Source organism: Oncorhynchus mykiss, chromosome 22 (assembly GCF_057628025.1).
Source record: "Oncorhynchus mykiss isolate SJ-2025 chromosome 22, ASM5762802v1, whole genome shotgun sequence".
NCBI lineage: Eukaryota > Metazoa > Chordata > Actinopteri > Salmoniformes > Salmonidae > Oncorhynchus > Oncorhynchus mykiss.
In genome coordinates this window covers 35103376-35126919 of record NC_143043.1, presented here as the reverse complement: position 1 = coordinate 35126919, position 23544 = coordinate 35103376, and the positions used below count along the sequence as shown (strand labels likewise).

The following is a 23544-nucleotide window of genomic DNA, read 5'->3' as shown; positions in this document are numbered from 1 at the left end:
GGTGCTCAGAATATCCACCCACATCATAAAAATAGCATGGAAATAGAGACAGACACCCAGAGAGAGAGAAATAAATGGATTGAGAGAGGGGGGGGGGACCCAAAGAGACCCACCTAGAGAGAAGATTAAGTTACCCAATTCTCTCTGCTACTAATCCAGGCTTTTCCCGGCACTGGCTGGAGGGCTGGAGGCAGAGGGTCAGATACAACCACAGCTATGGGGGGTTGGGTGGCGGGGCGGGTATTCACAAGGATGAGGTGGCGGTGGTGGGGGGGCAGAGAAGGGTGGGGTATAAATACCTGCAGTAGACAGGCGGGCGTCACTCAGGTGGGCTCACAGGGAGGAACACAGAGCAGATACTGGCCAGGTGACAGACACATAGGAAGCAGAAGGAGAGGGGACCAGCCAAGCACAGCAGCTTTTACCTGTCCTGGGAAGAAACGACAAGAGGTCAGCACCTGAGTGTCTACCTGAGAACAGCTAAGTGCAGGGAAGGTCAATCTTCCTGATCCTATCCAGGTGAGAAGGAGGTCGTGAGATCATCGTGATGTCGTGCCAGGCGTTCAGCGCGGACTCCTTCACCACCCTGGCAGGAGACTCCCTGCCCCTCCTCATGCACCACGCCTCCGCGGCCGACTGCCTGCCCTCCTCCGCCTCCACACACACACACAACATGGTGTCCGCAGGTAACCTCTCACGCCGACCCCTAATCACACATTATTTCTATCCCTCTGAACCATTTCCAGTCTTCTAACAGTTGTGCTGGGTCCTGCTCTCTGTGGTGTAACTGTGTTAAAGGCTGTCTTTTTCCTGTGTGTGTGTGGGTGGATATTAGCAGAGCTGTTATAGCTGAACCCTGAAGATCTCTCTTAGATGTTTGTAGATAGAACATCTCCAGCTCTTGGCCTTGGAGAGATTCCACAGAGGTGGATAGAGTTGTGTGTGTGTGTATAGAGAGCGTAGGTGGGGTGTTTGTGTGACCCCCACTGCTATCCAGGCTGCAGACTGGATGTATTAACTAACACCCTCACACTGGCACGCGATTGTGCACACACACGCACAGGTAGCAGGTAGCCTAGCATTTAGAGCGTTGGGCCAGTAACCGACAGGTTTCTAGTTTGAATCCCTGAGCCGACAAGGTGAAAAATCGGTCGATGTGCCCTTGAGCAAGGCACTTAACCCGAACTGCTCCAGGGTCGCGTTGGCAGACACTGGCCGTGACTTATCTCTCCGAAGGGGGTCTCAGGGAGAGTTGGGATATGGAAAAAAACACTTGAAATAGCACCCACCAAATTATTATTATTATTATTATTATTATTATTATTATTATTATTATTATATGCACACACATCTTACTTTACAGCTGAAGATTAAGATTTTGGACTGCATCTGAACATTGTCTGCACAGTTTCTTATAAGATTCACAGTTTCTCCCTGCTGTGTCTGTCTGTAGAGAAATACTACTGTAGTAGGGAGGACAGTAGGAGTGTTATTAGCCTGTCCAGTTTGAGAGCTAAATTAACAGTCCACATTCACCATGAGAAATGACTTCACCAGAAGAACAAACCTGCTAACTGAAGTCCAATGTTCTGTCCATCGTCATTGGAAAGGAACCTACACTATAGCTAATTCAACACTACAGCTTCTACAACGAAGAATGTAAATCAACCACCATTCTATTGCTATCACTCAATACAGTTTATTCCACAAGCAGGTGCACCCATGGACAATTACACAAGTACAGCAAAAAGCCATGTCTAAACTGATCTAAGGTCTCTCTCCCTCGTTCCCCCTCACCCTCTCTCCAGTCCCGTCAGGTCTGTCTCTCCTCCAGTCCTCCAAGCGTTCCCACATGCACCTCTCCACTTCCACCCTTGGCAACGCCCTCAGCAACGGTCCTCCCGGCCTGCACTACCCAGTCACACCCTGTCACTATAGCAACCAACAGACCACTTACGGCATGATGGCAGGTCAGTGATGATGGTGGTGGCGATGATGATGATGATGGTTGTGGGGATGATGATGATGATGATGGTTGTGGGGGGGATGGTGATGATGGTGGTGGGGATGCTGCTGATGATAAAGGTTTCCTCCCTAGCTCAGGAGATGCTGTCTGCCAGTATATCTCAGACCAGAATCCTCCAGACCTGCAGCGTCCCGCACCCCAACATGGTCAACGGAGCAAACACACTGCAAGGTACGCACACACACACAAACACCCTTCATACAGCTACACTCCCCTCTAGTGGCTGTAGCTGGTGTCACAGTTGATGTTCCTCCATCTATTTAGGTTCATTGGCCCCTTGTCTGTATAAGTTTCCAGAGCATGGTCTGGGTGGGGGGTCGTGCTCTCTGAGCCACAGTTTCCCCCCACTGCCCCCTGCCGTGTTGTCTGAGGAGCCACCCCTGGGGGGCACTAAGGACCTCCGCCTTAGGAGCCGGCCACCAGATGACCCCCCCGACATGGACTCACCTCAGATACGAGAGCTGGAGAAGTTTGCCAACGACTTCAAACTCCGCAGGATCAAACTGGGTGAGTTAGATAGCTACTGTCTTTCTGTTCTGAACTGTTAAAAACAGTTACACATGCACACCCACAATGTAATGGCTGACTGTGTGTGTGTGTCTGTTTCAAAGGGTACACCCAAACTAACGTTGGAGAGGCTCTGGCTGCGGTGCATGGCTCAGAGTTCAGCCAGACAACCATCTGTCGCTTTGAGAACCTGCAGCTGAGCTTCAAGAACGCCTGCACGTTAAAGGCCATCCTGGCCAAGTGGCTGGACGAAGCAGAGCAGGCCGGGGGTGAGTGGACAACCATGATCTTACCCTGGGAGATAGGGACAGCCATTACCTTAAAGTAATGAATGACTAAGGATGTGACCTTAATGTTGTTCTTTCCACAGCTCTGTTTAATGAGAAAATGGGCATGAATGAGCGTAAGAGGAAACGAAGAACCACTATCAGGTAACTAACTACCCTCGCAATTTTCTCTTCTGCATCAGATACCTACAACATATCTTTCCATCAGATAACTAACTACACATTACAATTACAGAGATGCTTGAAAGCGGTTTGATCAAACACCACCTCCCTCTTTAAACACTGCATCCCTCTCCTCCTGTAGTCTGGGGGCTAAGGAGGCATTGGAGCGTAGTTTCGGGGAGAAGATCAAGCCCTCATCTCAGGAGATTGTCCGTATGGCCGAGGGGCTACACCTGGAGAAGGAGGTGGTCCGGGTCTGGTTCTGTAACCGTCGGCAACGAGAGAAACGGGTCAAGACCAGCCTTCACCACAGCTCCTACCTGACCAAGGACAGTCCTACGTATAGATAACCCTAACCCCTATCTGTCCCCCAATGCCATAAAACCTTGAGTTCGGGTGTGACCTCATTCTTTAATTGGACTAAAAGCCGTTTGATCTTCAAGTGCCTGCAGCCTAATACAATTTCTCCCAGAAGTGTCTGGTCATTGTAAAAACAAATGACACTAATACATTCCCATGTGTCTTTATCATGATCTGTTTATCTCAAATGTAATATATAAACTGAATGATTATGAATGTGAACATCTAATTTATTGACAGATTTGTGTTTTCAAGTCAGAGACATCTTCAACCCAGAGAGAGAGAGAACTATATAGAGACATTCTCAGACATTTTGATATGTAAGAAATCAAAACGTCCCAGTTGCACGTGTCATCTTTCATACGTCGTGTTTTCATGATGCGTTTCCCCATGAATAAATACATACAAACCAACAGTGTGGTGAGGACAGGAGATGATTTAAGTGATGAATATACAAGCACCTGTGTCCCTGTAGCACACTGGAGACATTATACTGCATCAGTGTAGAGCTGGGCTCAAAAGCAGGCCAGAAGTGCCAGTCATCGTCTTACAATCAATCATTCAGTACAGGGTAGATGTATACAAATAAAAAAAGTGAAAAAAATATTTAAATTAAACATTTATCAGATGCAATTAATTCATTCATGGATTGTGCACTGACATGCATTTAATGTAATGATTTGATGATTCATTTATTAAGCAGTTGGTGTTTCTTAGAGCCCAATAAAAGGGAGCTGAGCACCCTGCGCTGTATGACAGTGACATTATTCCCTGATTTATTGACGTGTTTCTGTGAATACAAACATCCAGCCCACTAGTCAACATGTGCATACTGTGCTAAATTCACCCGGTCATTATAACTGTAGAGTGGCTCCTGTCTTACAGCTGTCTGGTGGAGGAACCTCGGAATTCATCTCCATAGCCCCTTCCCCCAGGATCCATTCACTCTCCCATGTCTTCATTTGGATGTACTGGGAGAGCAGAACTGTAGGAAATCTAGACAGAGTCATCTCAATAGGACAGGCATGAAATAAGGATAAGATTAGAAGGGAACATGCTCTGTGGTCTGAGAAAAGGTGGGATGCACTGTGGCACTACTGATACTGAGGTCCCTACATAATGAGCTATATATGCTAATTCACAGCCTGTGGTATATGGCTGCGCTCTCCAGCAGGACAAAGCGCTGCGTGAGTGTGTCAGGGCTGGGGTCAATTCAAATTGAAGGCAGTCAATTCAGGAAGTAAATATAAGTAACCATTACAAATTTGAAAAATCTGCATCTATTTTCAAGGAGGAGTAGAAGCTATTTATTTCAACAGTTTTTCCTTTTTGAATTTAAATTAAAATCACTTCCTGAATTGACTCCCTTCAATTGAAATTGTGTCATCACAGCTCTGGGCCTCCATGCTTCTAAATCAGACTGTCCTCTTCAATGCCTGAATAAAAACACCATTGATATGAAGCAGGTGTGGTTGGCATAGGTCAAAGGGTACACCCAAACTAACTAGCAGCAGCTAGTAAAACAACATATTTCACTGCACCTATTCAGTGTGACAATAAAACCATTTCTTTGTACATGATGCTATTTTATTCATTATAAAAGTCAAAGTCTAAACAGTACAACTGTATAGATACAGAGGATACATACAGGGTGGAGAAAAAGTGTGACAACAACATTTCATTTATTCACCTTTCCTCTCTGGAGAATTGCACCACAAAATCAAGTTGAAAAGAAACTGATGTAACAATAGTAAGCCAGTCAATGTTTTCCAGTAACAATCTTTAAGACAATTATTTTAGTATACAGTGATATACTAGTCGACATTAGAAAACCAGAAGAGAACCGTGAGAGGGAACATTCTAGAATGCATGAAATGTTTAGTTGATAATGCACAATATGTCATTGTCTCCTTTCCTGCTCTTACAGCATGGTAGAGTGAAACAGAGAGAGCGTCAGGAAGACAATGATCAGTCTTCTTCACAAACCCATTATACACTCTAGAATGTGTGTGTGTGTGTGTGTGTGTGTGTGTGTGTGTGTGTGGTGTTTTAAAAAAACAGCTCTAACAACAGATACGATAACTGCACAGCAGCCAAGATAAAAGGAGAGAGATGAGGAGGACAGACAGACTGTTGGTTCTATCCCACATCAGAAAGACAGGACACACAGAGATCAACTAAGACACATAGACAACATCTTCAAATTAGAGTACAACTCAATAGTACAAAACAAGCAATTCAAAATGAACTATTCTTCGAAATATGTTAATGATTATTAGTTTGAATTTGCATTAATTACTCTTTCACACATCGTTTTAAACTGAATCTATTTACGTATCTTGACATGCAGCTTGATCCTGCTAATTCCATAGATTCTCATGCAAAATGTTCATTAGTGAAAAAGTCAAGCCCTTACCCTACTCGGAGGGGTTAATGTCAGTAGTTCCTAGAGTTAATGTCAGTGGTTCTAGACAGACACAGTGTCAGTAGTTTGACACCAGCAGCGTCTATAGTACTGTACCTAAAGATGTGAGAGCACAGAGAACAGTCATTACCTCACTCTGTTTCTTTGACTTCATCCTCCTCCCACAGGATTTGTACTCCCAGGACTAATGGAGAAGCCATGCACAAAATATCATGTGAACATAGAGGTCACTTTTCCAGAGTCAACTGTCTGTATGTACATAAAGAGGCCAACCCCTTCAGCAGGCTGCAGCAGAATGTAGTGTGGGTCATAATATTCTATTATTCCTTAATTTAGTCATTACATATTCAGAATCACCCACAATCTGGACCACCAGAATCACCCACACATGGACCACCAGCCTGCTGGTACACAGGCCTAGCCCATGGTGTGTGTGTTAGTCCACTCCCAGGGCTCGGAGTTGTCGCTCTATCTCGTCGTCAGAGATCTGCGTTTTCCGTTTAGGAGAAGCAGTAGGGAGACTCTTCCCTGCTGCTGGGGCTCTCACCATCTGAAACACACACACATTACAACCAGTTAACACTGGCACTGGTCTTACAACACACATCCCAACAGGTTAACACTGGCCTTACAACACACAGTAGAGTAGCCCTTCTGCACAGAAAGCGGTGGTGAAGTAACACATGCTGTCCCCCAGGGGGAGTGGGTTCCCTGCCAGATGGACAGTCACTAACTGCCTCTCATTTATTGCCACACACAGGACACCTACAGGCACAGTCTACAGCACGTGTCAAACTCATTCCACGGGGGGCCGAGTGTGTGCAGGTTTTTGCTCCACCCTTGTACTGATGGATGAATTAAGGTAACTAATTAGTAAGGAACTCCACCCCCCTGATTGTCTAGTTCTTAATTGAATGGAACAAAAGAAACCTGACACTCGGCCCTCAGTGGAATGAGTCCTGGTCTACAGGCTGTCATCTCATAAAGACAGGCAGGCTACAGGCTGTCATCTCATAAAGATAGGCAGGCTACAGGCACAGGCTACAGGCTGTCATCTCATAAAGACAAGCAGACTACAGGCACAGACTACAGGCACTCTCATAAAGACAGGCAGGCTACAGGCTGTCATCTCATAAAGACAGGCAGGCTACAGGCACAGACTACAGGCTGTCATCTCATAAAGACAAGCAGACTACAGGCACAGACTACAGGCTGTCATCTCATAAAGAGGCAGGCTACAGGCACAGACTACAGGCTGTCATCTCATAAAGACAGGCAGGCTACAGGCTGTCATCTCATAAAGACAAGCAGGCTACAGGCAGACTACAGGCTGTTATCTCAAAGACAAGCAGGCTACAGGCAGACTACAGGCTGTCATCTCATAAAGACAGGCAGACTACAGGCACAGACTACAGGCTGTCATCTCATAAAGACAGGCAGACTACAGGCACAGACTGTCATCTCATAAAGACAAGCAGGCTACAGGCAGACTACAGGCTGTCATCTCATAAAGACAGGCAGGCTACAGGCTGTCATCTCATAAAGACAGGCAGACTACAGGCACACTGTCATCTCATAAAGACAGGCAGGCTACAGGCACAGACTGTCGTCTCATAAAGACAGGCAGGCTACAGACACAGGCTGTCATCTCATAAAGACAAGCAGACTACAGGCACAGACTACAGGCTGTCATCTCATAAAGACAAGCAGACTACAGGCAGACTACAGGCTGTCATCTCATAAAGACAATCTTATTCTTATCTTATTAAAATTAATAGAAACCAATTAATACATTTACTCAAAATAGTTTTTCAAATCAAAATTGTCCCACACAATCTGTACACACACACACACACACACAGAGACACAGACACAGACACAGACACACACAGACACACACACACACAGTTATTTGATTTAAATTTTGGCAACCCCACTGCAGTTCCCCCGCCTACAAGCAATCTTCCATAAAGACAGGCAGGCTACAGGCACAGTCTACAGCAGTGTTTCCCAACTCCAGTATCCCCAACTGTACACATTGTTGTCGTAGCTCCGGACAAACACCTGATTCAACTTGTCAACTAATCATCAAGTCCTCAAATGAGTTGAATCAGGTGAGTTAGTCCGGGACTACAACAAAAATGTTAGGTAGGGCTGTGACGATACCAGTATCGCAATATTTTTTCCATGACAAAAATGAAAACACGAAGCAGAAAGTCCTTTAAAAACCTGCTGTATGTAAAATATTGTGTTCTATATCTTGGAATATAAATAAATGTGACTCCGGAAGACAACATTATGTTTTCAACATTAGGGCTGTTTTCTTAAAGAAATTAAATCCACTTTGTGTTTCGTTTTCTTACCACGATACTAACGAGTATTGCAATACTGGTATCGTCCCAGCCCTACTGTTGGGTACTCTAGGACTGGAGTCTCCCTCCCATTAAGCCAGGCAGGCTACGGCCTATCCTGCTACTGTCTTTGTCTGCTACACCTCAAAGCATCCAGATGGGAGAGGGCTTTGAGATGATACAGGACCCTCTTACCTTTCCAGAGGACTACTTATGGGGAGAAGTGACTGGGGAACGGCATTGGGCAGTATGTCTTACCTTTCCAGAGATCTCGATCCCGATCTCATCCAGAACCTGGTTCACAATGTCCTGAGATTCTTCCTCATCTCCTGATTCCACAAATATCTCATCTAACGTATCGTTGACTGGAGGGAGCAAGAGAGAGGGGTAGAGGGGGAAAAGGGGCAGGCAGAGAGTGAGAGGCAGCGAGACAGAGGTCCTAGTCAGTTTGCCGTTAAAAGGTCATTGAACCACTAGGCAAACACACTGATCTGCATGATGTTTTTGGTTCTGACAGTTTTTTTTGTCAGTCACTATTGTCATTCTTTTAAAATGTTTAAATCCTAGGCTAGGGAGCCAATGATAGCAGGTCTTACTCATGTCCTCGGTCATGCCCATCTTCATGTTCTCTTTCTGGAAGTCCTGCATGGTCTGGAGGGTCTTCTGCGGATCCATCTTCTTGTTCACCGCCTGCATTGTCTGGACAAACACAGAGACAGACAATACTTACACCACCAAAACTGTTATATTACACAGACACAATACACAACTCCCAGAGCACGTACGCGCATCATAAATACGTAGAGGGATTCTGTCTCTTCTTCCTGTGTGTTATCAGCCATGGCCTAGTTTCACGCCGGAGCCTCAAACTGCCAAATGAGCTGCACACGTCACATGTAATTCGATGTCATTTTTGTATTGCTCGAAAACCTTTTCAGAGCATGTCCCTGTTGTTAGTGGGTCTCTCTGCAGCCCCATAGTCTAGATGAAGCTAGAAGTGGGCTGTTTGGTGAGACTTTACTGTTTTCCCTCCACACTGAAGCCGTGGTAACACAAGTATGGTAACACACAAATGAGCAGCGCTCCCTAAACACATTCCTTTTTCTGTTACAGATAGGTCTAATTCTGAGACCAGCCAATCAGACATCCTGGTCATGACTAATTAACTACCACACAGAGAAAAACACTCCGATCAGAAACAATGCACTGATTAGAAACAGATTAATACATGAATAACTACATTAATAAATACTTTCAGACTGTAACTAGTTCACATTCTTAGCTCTAAACATTATGGGCTTATAGTCCTATAACCAGGCTAATTAGATATGCTACTTTATACATTACCAGAAGACTAATTGATAATAAACTAAGATGTGTAAGGATGTCATCTGATCTGTGTCTCTGAGCTGTGAAAGGGTATAGGATGGACGAGGGTGAAATGAGAATCTCTACCCAACCAGACAAACATTACCATCCTGAGGGGATGACAGGATATATAGACAGACTAATTAGCACACACTCAGAGATGGAGAGGAATCCTTTGAACTGTTTTGGAGAAGCTGTTTTAATGTTAACTGGGTTAGTCGGTCTGCTTTTGGGCCTCATTTACACAGACACACATAAATGTATGTGTGTGTGGAGCAACAATACAAATTTAAAAAATGATGACTTTTAGAGGCCCAACATCCAAAATGTGATGGTCTGCGTGCCTGTCAGAATGTGTGTGTGAATGCACGCATGTGTGTGGTGCTCTTTACCTTAGCCGTAGTGGACATGGCTCCAGCCATCTTCATTTGAGAATTCATGACCTTGGTCTGTGTGGACATGGAAGTGACCTTTGAACTGACGGCGTAGGTCCTGTTCTTCTGCTTCCTCAGCTGGACCAGCTGCTTGGCCAAGATCTTACACGCCTCGCGGTTCCCAGACTTAGCCATCTTCTTTATCTCCATCTCCTACAGGGGGAGGGAAGGAACAGGAGGAGGAGGATCAGCTTCTGACTGGCTTTGCATTTATTTTAGATTCTTCAAAGTAGCCACCCTTTGTCTTGATGACAGATTTGCACACACTTGCATTCTCTCAACCAGCTTCATGAGGTAGTCACCTGGAATGCATTTCAATAAACAGGTGTGCCTTGTTAAAAGTCCAGGATATGTAAGGGCTATTTGACCAAGAAGGAGAGCAATGAGTGCTGCATCAGTTGACCTGGCCTCCACAGTCCTCCGACCTCAACCCAATTGAGATGGTTTGGGATGAGTTGGACCGCAGAGTGAAGGAAAAGCAACCAAGTGCAACCAAGCATATGTGGGAACGCCTTCAAGACTATTGGAAAACATTCGATGTGAACCTGGTTGAGAGACTGCCAATAACGTGCAAAGCTGTCGTCAAGGCAAAGGGTGGCTACTTTGAAGAATTTAAAATACATTTAGATTTTTTAAAACACTTTTTGGTTACTACATGCGATCCTGAGTGGCCCAGCGGTCTAAGGCACTGCAGCTCAATTCAAGACGAGTCACTACAGACCCTGGTTCGATCCCAGGCGGTATCACAATCGGCCGTAAATCGGGAGTCCCATAGAGCGGCGCACAATTGGCCTAGCATCGTCTGGGTTAGGGGAGGGTTTGGCCGGTGTAGGCCATCATTTTAAATAAGAATGTTATTTACGGACTTACATAGTTAAATAAATACAAATATTCCATGTGTTATTTCATAGCGTTGATGTCTTCACTATTCTACAATGTAGAAAATAGTCAAAATAAAAGGCAAAAATGTGAGTGAGCCCACTCCCTTGGCTGAGAAGCAACCCCACACATGAATGGTCTCAGGATGCTTTACTGTTGGTATGACACAGGACTGATGGTAGCGCTCACCTTGTCTTCTCCGGACAAGCTTTTTTCCAGATGCCACAAACAATCGGAAAGGGGATTCATCAGAGAAAATGACTTTACCCCAGTCTTCAGCAGTCCAATCCCTGTACCTTTTGCAGAATATCAGTCTGTCCCTGATGTTTTTCCTGGAGAGAAGTGGCTTCTTTGCTGCCCTTCTTGACACCAGGCCATCCTCCAAAAATGCACTAACACCTGCCTGCTGCCATTCCTGAGCAAGCTCTGTACTGGTGGTGCCCCGATCCCGCAGCTGAATCAACTTTAGGAGAGGGTCCTGGCGCTTGCTGGACTTTTTTGGGCGCCCTGGAGCCTTCTTCACAACAATGGATCCGCTCTCCTTGAAGTTCTTGATGATCCGATAAATGGTTGATTTAGGTGCAATCTTACTGGCAGCAATATCCTTGCCTGTGAAGCCCTTTTTGTGCAAAGCAATGATGATGGCACGTGTTTCCTTGCAGGTAACCATGGCTGACAGAGGAAGAACAACGATTCCAAGCACCACCCTCCTTTTGAAGCTTCCAGTCTGTTATTTGAACTCAATCAGCATGACAGAGTGATCTCCAGCCTTGTCCTTGTCAACACTCACACCTGTGTTAATGAGAGAATCACTGACATGATGTCAGCTGGTCCTTTTGTGGCAGGGCTGAAATGCAGTGGAAATGTTTTTTGGGGGATTCAGTTAACTTGCATGGCAAAGAGGGACTTTGCAATTAATTGCAATTCATCTGATCAGTCTTCATAACATTCTGGAGTATATGCAAATTACCATCATACAAACTGAGGCAGCAGACTTTGTGAAAATGTATATTTGTAAAACTTTCAAAACTTTTGGCCACGACAGTACACATCAGTTTCCCCAGGGAGCCCTATTAGATTATACACAGTGTAAATACTGTGATTTGGCTATGGTCTAAACACCTGAGAGCTAGCAGCCCCTCTTAGCTTTGGTAAAACAGCCTATTGCCCGAGGGAACACACTGTAAGGCTGTAAAGCCATGACCTCTGGGAAACAATACAGCTGCAGCCCTGTGTGTCTCTGATTATTCTGAAGAGCCAGTCCTCAACAAAAATTATTGATTAATTATCATTATTGACATTTTTACAGGAATAATACTCCCATCCCTCCACCCCTTCCCTCTGTCAAAGTGTAGTGAGGGTTAAACTATCATTAGGCTGATCAGTGCTATGTAGAGTGGAGAAGAGCTGAGTGAAGGAGATGATTATTCAGCAGAGCCAGTCTCCTCCTCAGGTAGAGCGCTCTGCTAAACAGCTGAGTAGGCAGATTTCCATTACAGGACCATTACATTACCCCTCAGACACACAAACAGGTGCAGTCAGTCTCTGCCTGCTAAACATATTAATGATCAGAACAGACAGAACATCTTAATAATGAGGCTGCTATCTGCCATTAAGCAAAATGACATTTAAATATGTAACAGTGATTTAGGATGGGATGACAAGTGGTGCTGATGTGAGCTTATTACTGATATTATATTAGGAAATTAGGAAATTCCATGGTTGATTAGGAAATTCCATGGTTGAACATGACCAATGGTACAACTACCTGGGACAATTTGTTTTTAATTAAATAAGCCTCCCCCCCCCAAAAAAAACCCATCTAAAAATATAAATAAATATTCCTATTAAAATCTGGTACAAAATATTCAATAGTGTAATTTTACCAATTGCACTATATGGAAGCAAGGTTTGGGGTCCACCTGTAATTACGATTATAAGCAATGTGCAAAAAACCCACATACAGAATTCTGATTGCCAAAGCCCGAGGAACATCTCATGACCATTAATTCCTTGAAGTATTTACATAGTATATAACTTACAAGTAATACATAGTGTAACCATCATCCATGTATATTTGGTTATTTATTAGCCATTATTTTTAATAATCTTATTTGTATTTAATGAAATGTATCAACCAAAGATTACACTATACAACAGCAGTAGTGTTGTACCTGTAGACATGATCATGTGACCTAGGCATATGTCACTTCATAGGAGTGTCATTTGAACTTTTTTTTATTTTAATCAAAATGTGTTTTTGGGCAGAAATGACTTCCGGTTCATGTACCTTAATAAAAAAAAAAACTTGTATGCTATCTGTAAATACGAATAAAATTGTTAAATTACAAGCCTAGTTGGTTTAGCCACGGAAAAATACAGGAAACTTCCCGCTAGCCATGAATGGCTGAGATAATGGGTGGGCTGGACATGCCGGGAGATAAGTTCGGATTGGTCTGCCATGTAGAATGCTTCTGTCTAGAACATGAACTGCTCAGTATGTGTAGACAACCCTTTCTACATAGTGTTGCATTGCTGCAATGAGGTTAATAGCGCTATCGACAAAAATCAGTGGGAAAAAGTAGTGACGGAGTACTTTCTGGAGGACCATCGTGCCATGGTGACTCTCTCAGACTCTGAAAATGAATCAGACATTGAGGAAATCCCTGATTTAGGAAAAAACATGTTAATTGAAGCAGACATTGTAGATTCTTCCCCCATCACTGTCATCAGAAGAAACGGCGCTCAACAGTGTCGTCTCGGAAGAAGTTGAGAGAGTTTTGAAATCAGTGGAATGCCCGGTGGAAGCAGAGATATGATTACCAAATGCAGAGAGTCCTGGAAATCTTTGTTTACTACACTACTATCTAATTCACTCTGTTCAGCACATGGCCTCACATGTGAATCGTTAAAGAGATGGGTGGGGCTAAGGCATAAGAGGGTTAGACTATGCTGAATAGTGTAGACAAAGAAGGGCTCTCAAGTTGGTGTACAAAAACTAATATGGGCCATTTTCTCAAAAGTGGGGTTAGAGGTTTGTCAACATTCAAAGCAGAATTACTTTACCATTATTCCTCAACTGCAGGTTATGATATTCAATTTTCTAGCTCTGATTCTCAACCTTTATCCAATGTAAAAAACACCATTTCAATTATTGCTACATTGGACCGAATCCAGGTGGTGGGTCACATACAGTATGTACTATTATTAATACTGAAATGAACTGTGTTTCATTATCCTCATTGCACTATATTTACTGAAATGCTGTACCAATACAAATTGTATTTCATGCCAATAAAGCAACCTGAATTTGAGAGAGAGGGGAGAGGATTCGGTAAAACTGACAGATGAATGGTGCTATCAAATAACAATGTACATAGAGACAGACTGATCTAATGCTCACTGGACCAGGGCAATAATTCAGCTGGACAGATGTGACAAAACATCCTCTTTTTCATCTGAATAATGAACCAAGTTGTTCTATGGAATAAAGTGGCTATAAATTCAAATCATGGGCTATCCCTGGATCCATGCCAGTACACACACACACACACACACACACACGTGTTCTACTTCCTCTTTCCCCTGTAGCTATTCTACCTGTCCAAAGCTGTCTTTCCTATCCCAGTGGTTAGCTAAGCAGCTTGTAGGCCTAACAGACAGATCAGGAAAGGGATGTGAGTGGAGGTAGGATGGAGCAGGATCCGCCTTGAGTCATTTACACACATTTGATGAAATCAGCAGAAAAGGTTCTACTGAGAAACTAAAACCTGCTGCCGTCCTACAGCACTTCACAGGGTGAGGGGGTCTCACCATTTGTTTCTCTTGTTTCTCCAGAGCAGCTCTGTCTCTAGTGATCTGTCTCTGAGTACCACGAAGCTCCTTAGTCTGTTCCTTTATAATGTCTGTGAGAGAGAGAGAGACAGAGCAATTAGAAAAACATTTACCCTACGAACATACAGTTATTGAATCAAACAGTTTTTTTTTTTGCACAGACAGACAGACAGACAGACGGACAGGACAGACAGGACAGACACAGATATTGGGCTTTCTGTAAAGCTATAGAAGCAGAGTACCATTCTGTTCACACGGGTAGATAGACAGGGACAAAGCTCTGGAAATTCCTCATTCACGGGGCTGAGCCTGGACTCTAAACCATTCCTGCCACACACTACCCATTACCCTGACATGACGCGTGTAACACAGTCCGACACACACTATGCTCCAAATACCAGACTCAACTGTACACAATACAACTGGGATCTGTATTAAATGGATAGGTGGACCAACACTAAAGAGAGCTCAGGATTGAACTCTTATTGAGATAATTCATACTTCAGATGGACCAGACTAAAATAACTCCTTAATAACATATTACTTTTAGAAATATTGGCAGGGTAAACTATGTGATGAGTCTCGTTTCAAGGGTTTCCAATAACAATACACCAGGCTCCTGCCTTCATATGTACAACAGCAATAATGTAGCAAAAATAATAATCATTTGAATCAATGTTTTAAGGCAGGATAAAACCCTTGAAGTGTAGCATCAATGGGAACAATATAGGCACAAGCATGAGGTGAACTGAATAAGTGAAGGCATTCACGGAGAGATGGTCACACAGCAGCAGTTCCTAATATAAGGCTGTGGAGTATGAGATTGGAGAGCAGTCCCAGAGAGAGACCAGGCATGTCTGTAGGCAAGGGTACACCGTTCTAGCCATTTCATCCAAACCGCCCCATCCAAAATTTGGCATAAAAACTAGGAAAAAAAAACAAGAATGAATCGCATGACCGATTGGTTTACAAAACAACAATTGCACCCTCACCAGACCACTTCAGATAATCTTCAGATGGTAACCATTCTCTCTCTTACACACACACACACACAGCTGTGAATGTGTCCCGGCCATCCCAGCTCCCGTATTTGGGTAAAGGACACGATCCCCTACACTGCTATTAGCTCTAAGGTTACCGCAGACACATATAGTGAGCCAGGGCACTCCACCAGCTGATGCACTAGACCATTGCACTGGACTCCATCACTAGAACGAGAGGATTCCCAGAGATTCTCTCTACAGTGAGAATAGGTACCAGAAGTGCTACCAACAACCTCTAACACAACATCTAAATTGAGCCTGTTTCATTGCTGGATCAAAATGCTAAATATTCAACAGAAAATGTATCTTTCTTTCCTCAAAATAAGGTTTTTCCACAAAACTATAAAAAGGTATAAATAAAAGATTTAAAAACAATAAGAGGAAAGTATTTGTTTAACGTTCAGGTAATTCCTGCAGTGGAAGTCCACCACTGAAGCATACAGCAGTGAAGTTGTGTTGTTGTGAAGCACCTCAAACTTTTAGAAGAAAATACATTAAATACATTTCTGCCCCCCCCCAAAAAATACTGCAGTAAAGTTTTTACAGATAAATGTTGCAGAATAACAGGCTCTCAAACTCTCAAAAAAATTACCGGAATGTAAAAATAATACATTTAAAAAATGACCTGAAAGTGAGAATCCTTGCTATAGGTACCTATGGTGCCCTCATCACCCCAACAACTCCAGAGAGAGAGAGAGAGCTGGACCACTTGTGAGAGTGAAGCGTAGTATCTACGTGCAGGGTGACGTATCGACAACGTCTACAAGAGGGTGGGGTATTGTCTACAAAACTCCACCAGCTATTCTCTGCCCGCCATCACACCCGCACGCCCTACCATGGGATACCAGCGCTTCTCGACACCGGGCAACCTTGGCACCCCACGCCCAGAGAGAGGAGAGAGAAAGAATGAGAGGAGGGGCAGAGACGCTGAGATATTCTATCAACTATCTGGCCTTGAGTAAACGTACAGTACAGTCACAGTAAGTGAATATTGATTCTCCATCAATGAGACCATGGTCATGAAATAACTTATTAATATTGAATTAGGTAGAAACTTGAAATTGATTATATAAAAACGTACAATATGTTTTTGTTTAATAAAGTTATTAGTGATTCAGAAGTAATGTATTGATGTATTCTGAATAGTTCTGTTGCATTCTGACCCTGTAAAACCAAAACATTTTGACTGATAAGGCCCAACATTTCAATGGCTCAAGGAAATACACAATAAGATGGAGACATTTCTTCCTCTTCTTAGCTTTTCTTTATCAAGAGACACCTGAAAATCAATATTTGAGGTGCTTCTTTTAACATATTGCTACATTTTCAAAGTATCAGCAGCAGCAAAATGCTGCATGGCACGTGCTGTGTTATCTTTACAGGCAGTTTGAACTCTCTCTCTCACACACACACACACACTTCACTGTTGACTTTTGGTTTCCCCTTGCTTCATGTTTGACTACTATGAGACAGGAAAACTGAGAAGTGTTTTACAGTCCAACATAGCCTAATTGAAATCTTGACATGGTCATTACTAGGGTTGGCAATTGCCAGGGACCGCACCATATGATATTATGACGATACTTTGGTGCCCAAATTATTAAGATTGCGAACAATTGGAGTGTTGGTGCAGCAGGTACAGCCAACTAGCGCAAAAAAAATAATATTGCGATATTGTCAAAACGATACATCAAAAATTATTTCCCGATATGTAATATGATTTTTAGAGAGTAGCGGGAATGGATCGCGCAGACACTGTGATAAACCGTACTTATATCCATCTGTCTTTAACTGAACAGAGTGAAGTAACAGGGTCTCTGGATCACATGTTTCTCTCGTGTGAACAAAGCTTTCTTACAGGTCCTACACTGCTAGAGGCTGTTAATCATGGAATTAATCTGTTCCAGTCAGCAGGTAAATTACAAAGTAACCATTAAACATACTAGGCAGCATAATCAAATCAATGTAACAATCTACTAATTTAGCCTAATACAACTACACTGTTCACACGATGGTCAAATTCTGACCAGTTTCTTGTTGTTGTTGTTGCATTTAGCAACTTCACAAGGAACTTTCACTGATAACGTTACACAGACAAGTGGAATAGTAACGTTATATTGTCTAGTTTCAGACTGTGACACAGTCTAACTTGAGGGGATTCCACGTTGACCAATGTCATTGTTGATTTTGTAACAAACATGCATCTTCACTTTTTAAACTGGTGTCAGGTGAACTGGTAAAACAGTTCAACTGGCTCGTTCAGTAGGCAAGTCTGTGTTCGTTACTGGCAGAGTCTGGGTCACACCAATTCAAACAACTTTGCTACAAGCCTACTAGCAGTGGAAAACAAACTTACCGTCGACTGTCTTCTTCTTGAATAGAGAAGCCATGGCGCACAAATTAAAACCAAATACTATGCCTAAATACAATGTATGTGCTTCCAGGCCGTGGGCAGCTAAACTGTAGCTCTAGCAACAAGCTGAGACTTCCTGGTCGAACTGTTCCAGCCTTTCACATGACATCCCAGACTCACCGCCGACTCTCTGACGTCACCACGGGACTCTCACAGTTCCCCTTGTCTCCCCTAGAGAGCGCTACTGTTCCAACGCAAACGGAGCTCTTTTATCAACCCGCACAGTGAACTGGGTTAGATTTTTTTTTTTTTAGTTATCAGTGATTATTTTATCAACTCTGCTCAGAAATTGCCGAGTGAGTAGAAAATGAGGACGGTAACTTTGGGAAAAACGCCCTCTACGGAAAAGTTTGGCAAGATTTAGATATGTGCATACTGGCTATCCTTAGACAAACATATTTGAAGGGAAATAAGATTTATTTTGTTCTTTAATAAAAATAGAGACCCAAACATATTCACTTTAAATTGTACTACTTTATTAAAAACTGATTACAATTATTCTCTCTAACCAAGTGGATTATTTATCTTTAGGCTCCCTTACTGGTATATATAAACACGTTATAAACACGTTTATAGATCTAACTTCATAATATTATATATACATAACTTTTTTCTAAATGACAAAATATTAGATCAATGTACCTCAAAATCGTTTTATTGAAGTGACTTAAAAAGTTGAGATGAGACAGATTACATTTTTAGTTGAGCAAGACAAGCGGCATCCAGGCTAACTGTTGGTGACACCTGTGAAATGACAGGATGGGGGCGTTTAACCTCAAGACACCAGACCAGTCACTAGAAAGCAATAAATAGTAGCTCAAGCACAGGCCATTTCCATTAGCATTTATGATTTTTATTTTTGCATATTGGATTATGCCCCCATTAAAAAAATGGTTGGAGTTATTTTCTATGCACATGAAAATATAGCAAATGCTCGGGATTGTTATGTCTGTGTGTGTGTCCCCCTCTGTGTGCGCTCGTGTGTGTATTTTTTTTTAAGAAGCTATGAAAATGTAAAGTACTACATCCATAAAAACAACCACAGAGGCTAGATAGACATAAAATAACTCCCTACGGCTTTACACCGCCATCAATTATTTTGTTCTCATTTCATCCTCATCTCACTGGATAATGTTACCACTGAGGTCAGGGACCTGCTATATTAAAGAATAAATTCATAGGATGGTTTCTCTTCATATTAATGCTGCTGTGAGAAACATTGCAGTCTGCTCACTTGAACCGTAACCAACTCAATTCAATGAAAATTCTGAGTTCCCTCCATTTGGTAAAATGGAAAAGGAGGGAGTAGAGAAGAGGAGAATAGGAGAGGAAGAGAGGGGGAGTTATGGCTCAAAATGAGAGGATGGGACCAAGTACAGAAGGAGGAGAGGAGAAGATAACAGATGAGAGGAGACAGAGGATAGTGGGGTGACTTTGAGAAGACAGAGGAGAGGAGGATTAGTAGCTCTCAGCTCATACCCCTCTCCATCCCAGTGGAGGAGTGCAGTGTCCTGGGGCGTTGTTCTAGTTAAGGTTATTAGGGAGATGTTAGGTCTAATCAGTAGTAGACTACAGGGAACGGTGCTAAACGCTCTCATCACTACTACTACCACATGCCCTGAGGTGATCCATCCATCCAGCCAGCCCCCAGCACACAGGCCCTCTACAGCCCCCTTCATAATGACACTAGCCACAGACTCCTGTATTTGCTGTGGAGGTTGTTTTCAAAGTATATTACATATCTACATCTCATATTGGAGGGAAGGGAGGGAGGGACATGTTGAGGACATTAAATGAGAATTCCCTCTGAGGTATTCAACAAAAACAAAAAAATCTCTCTATTTTCTCTATCTCTGTTGGTGGTCTCGCCTGAGGCGAACAGACGTTTAATGTTAACATGCTGCTAACTAACTACACAGACAGACAGAAGACAGACAGCAGAGAGAGATGTCATGTGTGAAATTAGATCCCAGTACAATCACTGTGAATCCCTGAGAATTATAACAGAACAATCTAACATTTTGCTTTGAGGTCTCATTCTACACGTAGACTCACTGTAGTGCAATCCATCTGCAATACATAATAACATGTGTTTCCCCATCAGCAATGCTGAAGGGTTGAATGATGACTTTAGTTAGAAGATATTGGATTTGATCTTTCTTTGTCAATTATTATACGTATATCTGTCAAAGTGTTTCCGATTCCTTTACAATATGATGCATGTGATTTTTATTGCTCTATAGCAGGGATCATCAACTAGATTCAGCAGCGGGACAATGTTTTCTTGAGCGGATGGTCGGGGGGCCGGAACTTTATAAAACACATATTTGTAGACTTCAAATTGACCGCAAGAAGCCTAAACAGATATAATATTTGACTAAAACATAATCATTTCAAACCTTGATTACATTTGGGGACATTGCCCTGCGTAGGGTGCCGTCTTTCGGATGGGACGTTAAAACGGGTGTCCTGACTCTCTGTGGTCATTCAAAATCCCATGGCACTTATTGTAAGAGTAGGGGTGTTCACCCCAGTCAAGGCTCAATTCCCAACCTGGCCACATTCCTTCATGGTCACCTAATCGTCCCCCTCATTCCTAATTTCCATACATCACTCCTCACCTCTCCACCTGATAGCTGATGAGTGGTGAGTGTTCTGGCACAAAAAATGGTCGCCGTGCATCACTGAGGTTGGTGCTACACATTGATGGTGGATGAGGTGAGTTTCCCCCTACTATGTAAAGCACTTTGATGACCTAATTTGGTAGAAAAGCACGGTACAAATCCAACCAGTTATTATTTATTATTATTATTTGTATACAATCACATACAGTATGTCTCTCTATCATACTTGGGAACCGATTTTCACAATTAAAATCACTTAGAGCTGATTTCCTGGTGGTTTTAAAGTATTTTATGTCCAACAATGAAAATTAAAAAACAACAATTCAATATATATATATACATATTACATTTTTTTACTCAGAAAACTCCGGAACCAAAATAAAACCGCCCGAGGGACAAATTTGGCCCACAGGCTGCCAGTTGGGTAACCTTACTCTATAGTGTTGTTCATATTCAGCATGTATTCAAGCAGGAGTATGATTTAATTACCATGATCATCCACCAATCCTGAGTTCATGGCTGGTATAATATGTGTGATATGTGACATGTAACAAGGCAGAGTTATGGTGCAATGATAACAGACAGATGCAGGCGGAGATAGGCCCAGGACTTAGAGTGGTAGCAGGGGATTTAAACAGCAACATCCTCTAGCTGATGGATGGATGCTCTCAACTAGAACGAGACACATAAAGGGGAGGGTGGAGAGAGGGAGGGGTGGGTGGGAAGATAGGTACAGGGTCAGAAGGGGTAATATATAGAGTGAATGACTCCACTCCTTTAGCCCGTGGGAAGAATGAGAGAGAGGCGTGTTGCTCTCAGGCACAGGGCAGCAGGGAACGTGGGTAATGAAAGATTATCTCCCCTGGTGGGTTAGCTCATCACTAGCAGCCTGGAGCAGGGGACACACACGCCCACATGCGCGTGCACACACACACACACACACACACATACACACACACACACACACACACACACACACACACACACCTTTCACACACCTTTCACACAGAAAATGTGCCTAATAATCCATTCATTCAGCAGAGTTACTGACTCCAGTGATAATGTAACATAGGTCAAAGTGGGATGTGGTACTATTGTTTAAACCTGCTCTCTGCTGACATCTCACTGGGGAGTCAAGGGATACTAATGAAGACACTCATTATTCCAGCCAATGACAAGCTCTTATCCACAGGTATGTCTAGCCCGAGGAAGACAATCTGGGCCAGGTATGGAACATGTGTAACATCAGGTTCCTCCCGTCATTCCTCTGTCTCTCCCCATCCTCCCTCAGCCCTGCATCACATGCCCTTCTCCTGTCCCCTCCTGGTTTCTATCTCCATGACATCCTACGTATGTCTCTCCTCTATCCATGTCTCCTGCCTCCATTCTCCTCTCTTCCCCAGTCTCATCTCCCCTGTCCATTCTACCACCCCACCGCCCTGGGGCCGGGCTGAGCCAGTATCAGTGAGGGGAGGGAGGCTGGTGAATATTATTAGCATGGGGAATTAGACTCACTAAGTATGGCAGGGCAGAGAGGACGAGTCCTGTGGTCAGATTCGAGAGGGGATAGCCAGACACACCCCATACAGTCGCACACAAACATACACATACACATGCACATACAGTGGGGCAAAAAAAGTATTTAGTCAGCCACCAATTGTGCAAGTTCTCCCACTTAAAAAGATGAGAGAGGCCTGTAATTTTCATCATAGGTACACTTCAACTACGACAGACAAAATGAGAAAAAAAATCCAGAAAATCACATTGTAGGATTTTTAATGAATTTATTTGCAAATTATGGTGGAAAATAAGTATTTGGTCAATAACAAAAGTTTATCTCAATACTTGTTATATACCCTTTGTTGGCAATGACAGAGGTCAAACGTTTTCTGTAAGTCTTCACAAGGTTTTCACACACTGTTGCTGGTATTTTGGCCCATTCCTCCATGCAGATCTCCTCTAGAGCAGTGATGTTTTGGGGCTGTTGCTGGGCAACACGGACTTTCAACTCCCTCCAAAGATTTTCTATGGGGTTGAGATCTGGAGACTGGCTAGGCCACTCCAGGACCTTGAAATGCTTCCTTTGTTGCCCGGGCGCTGTGTTTGGGATCATTGTCATGCTGAAAGACCCAGCCATGTTTCATCTTCAATGCCCTTGCTGATGGAAGGAGGTTTTCACTCAAAATCTCACGATACATGGCCCCATTCATTCTTTCCTTTACACGGTCAGTCGTCCTGGTCCCTTTGCAGAAAAACAGCCCCAAAGCATGATGTTTCCACCCCCATGCTTCACAGTAGGTATGGTGTTCTTTGGATGCAACCCAGCATTCTTTGTCCTCCAAACACGACGAGTTGAGTTTTTACCAAAAAGTTATATTTTGGTTTCATCTGACCATATGACATTCTCCCAATTTTCTTCTGGATCATCCAAATGCTCTCTAGCAAACTTCAGACGGGCCTGGACATGTACTGGCTTAAGCAGGGGGACACGTCTGGCACTGCAGGATTTGAGTCCCTGGCGGCGTAGTGTGTTACTGATGGTAGGCTTTGTTACTTTGGTCCCAGCTCTCTCAGGTCATTCACTAGGGCCCCCGTGTGGTTCTGGGATTTTTGCTCACCGTTCTTGTGATCATTTTGACCCCACAGGGTGAGATCTTGCGTGGAGCCCCAGATCGAGGGAGATTATCAGTGGTCTTGTATGTCTTCCATTTCCGAATAATTGTTCTCACAGTTGATTTCTTCAAACCAAGCTGCTTACCTATTGCAGATTCAGTCTTCCCAGCCTGGTGCAGGTCTACAATTTTGTTTCTGGTGTCCTTTGACAGCTCTTT

The 23544-nt window shown here is 43.3% G+C and overlaps 2 protein-coding genes across 2 annotated transcripts; one reads left to right on the top strand and one right to left on the bottom strand.

The window, feature by feature from the left end:
* Positions 1-454: 454 nt before the first annotated feature.
* pou1f1 (POU class 1 homeobox 1) lies at positions 455-3753 on the top strand. The gene is given in 7 exon segments (NM_001124646.1): positions 455-686; positions 1809-1970; positions 2099-2197; positions 2291-2533; positions 2638-2802; positions 2904-2964; positions 3125-3753. Coding segments are annotated over 7 exon segments (1077 nt in total). The 5' UTR covers positions 455-547; the 3' UTR covers positions 3333-3753.
* A 1154-nt stretch (positions 3754-4907) lies between these two features.
* On the bottom strand, positions 4908-18239 carry LOC110501715 (charged multivesicular body protein 2b). The gene is made up of 6 exons (XM_021579458.3): positions 18033-18239; positions 14613-14704; positions 9879-10073; positions 8715-8817; positions 8377-8483; positions 4908-6317 (listed from the first exon to the last, which is right to left on the bottom strand). The coding sequence occupies exons 1-6, from the start codon at positions 18064-18066 to the stop codon at positions 6204-6206; spliced, it is 645 nt and encodes a 214-aa protein (XP_021435133.1). The 5' UTR covers positions 18067-18239; the 3' UTR covers positions 4908-6203.
* Between the last annotated feature and the right edge of the window lie 5305 nt (positions 18240-23544).

Coding starts and splice junctions, on each gene's coding strand:
- LOC110501715 (XM_021579458.3), bottom strand. CDS start 18,066: ATGGCTTCTCTATTCAAGAAGAAGACAGTCGACG. Junction 14,705..18,032: donor CAAGAAGAAGACAGTCGACG/GTAAGTTTGTTT, acceptor TCTCTCTCACAG/ACATTATAAAGGAACAGACT. Junction 10,074..14,612: donor AGAAACAAGAGAAACAAATG/GTGAGACCCCCT, acceptor CTCCCCCTGTAG/GAGATGGAGATAAAGAAGAT.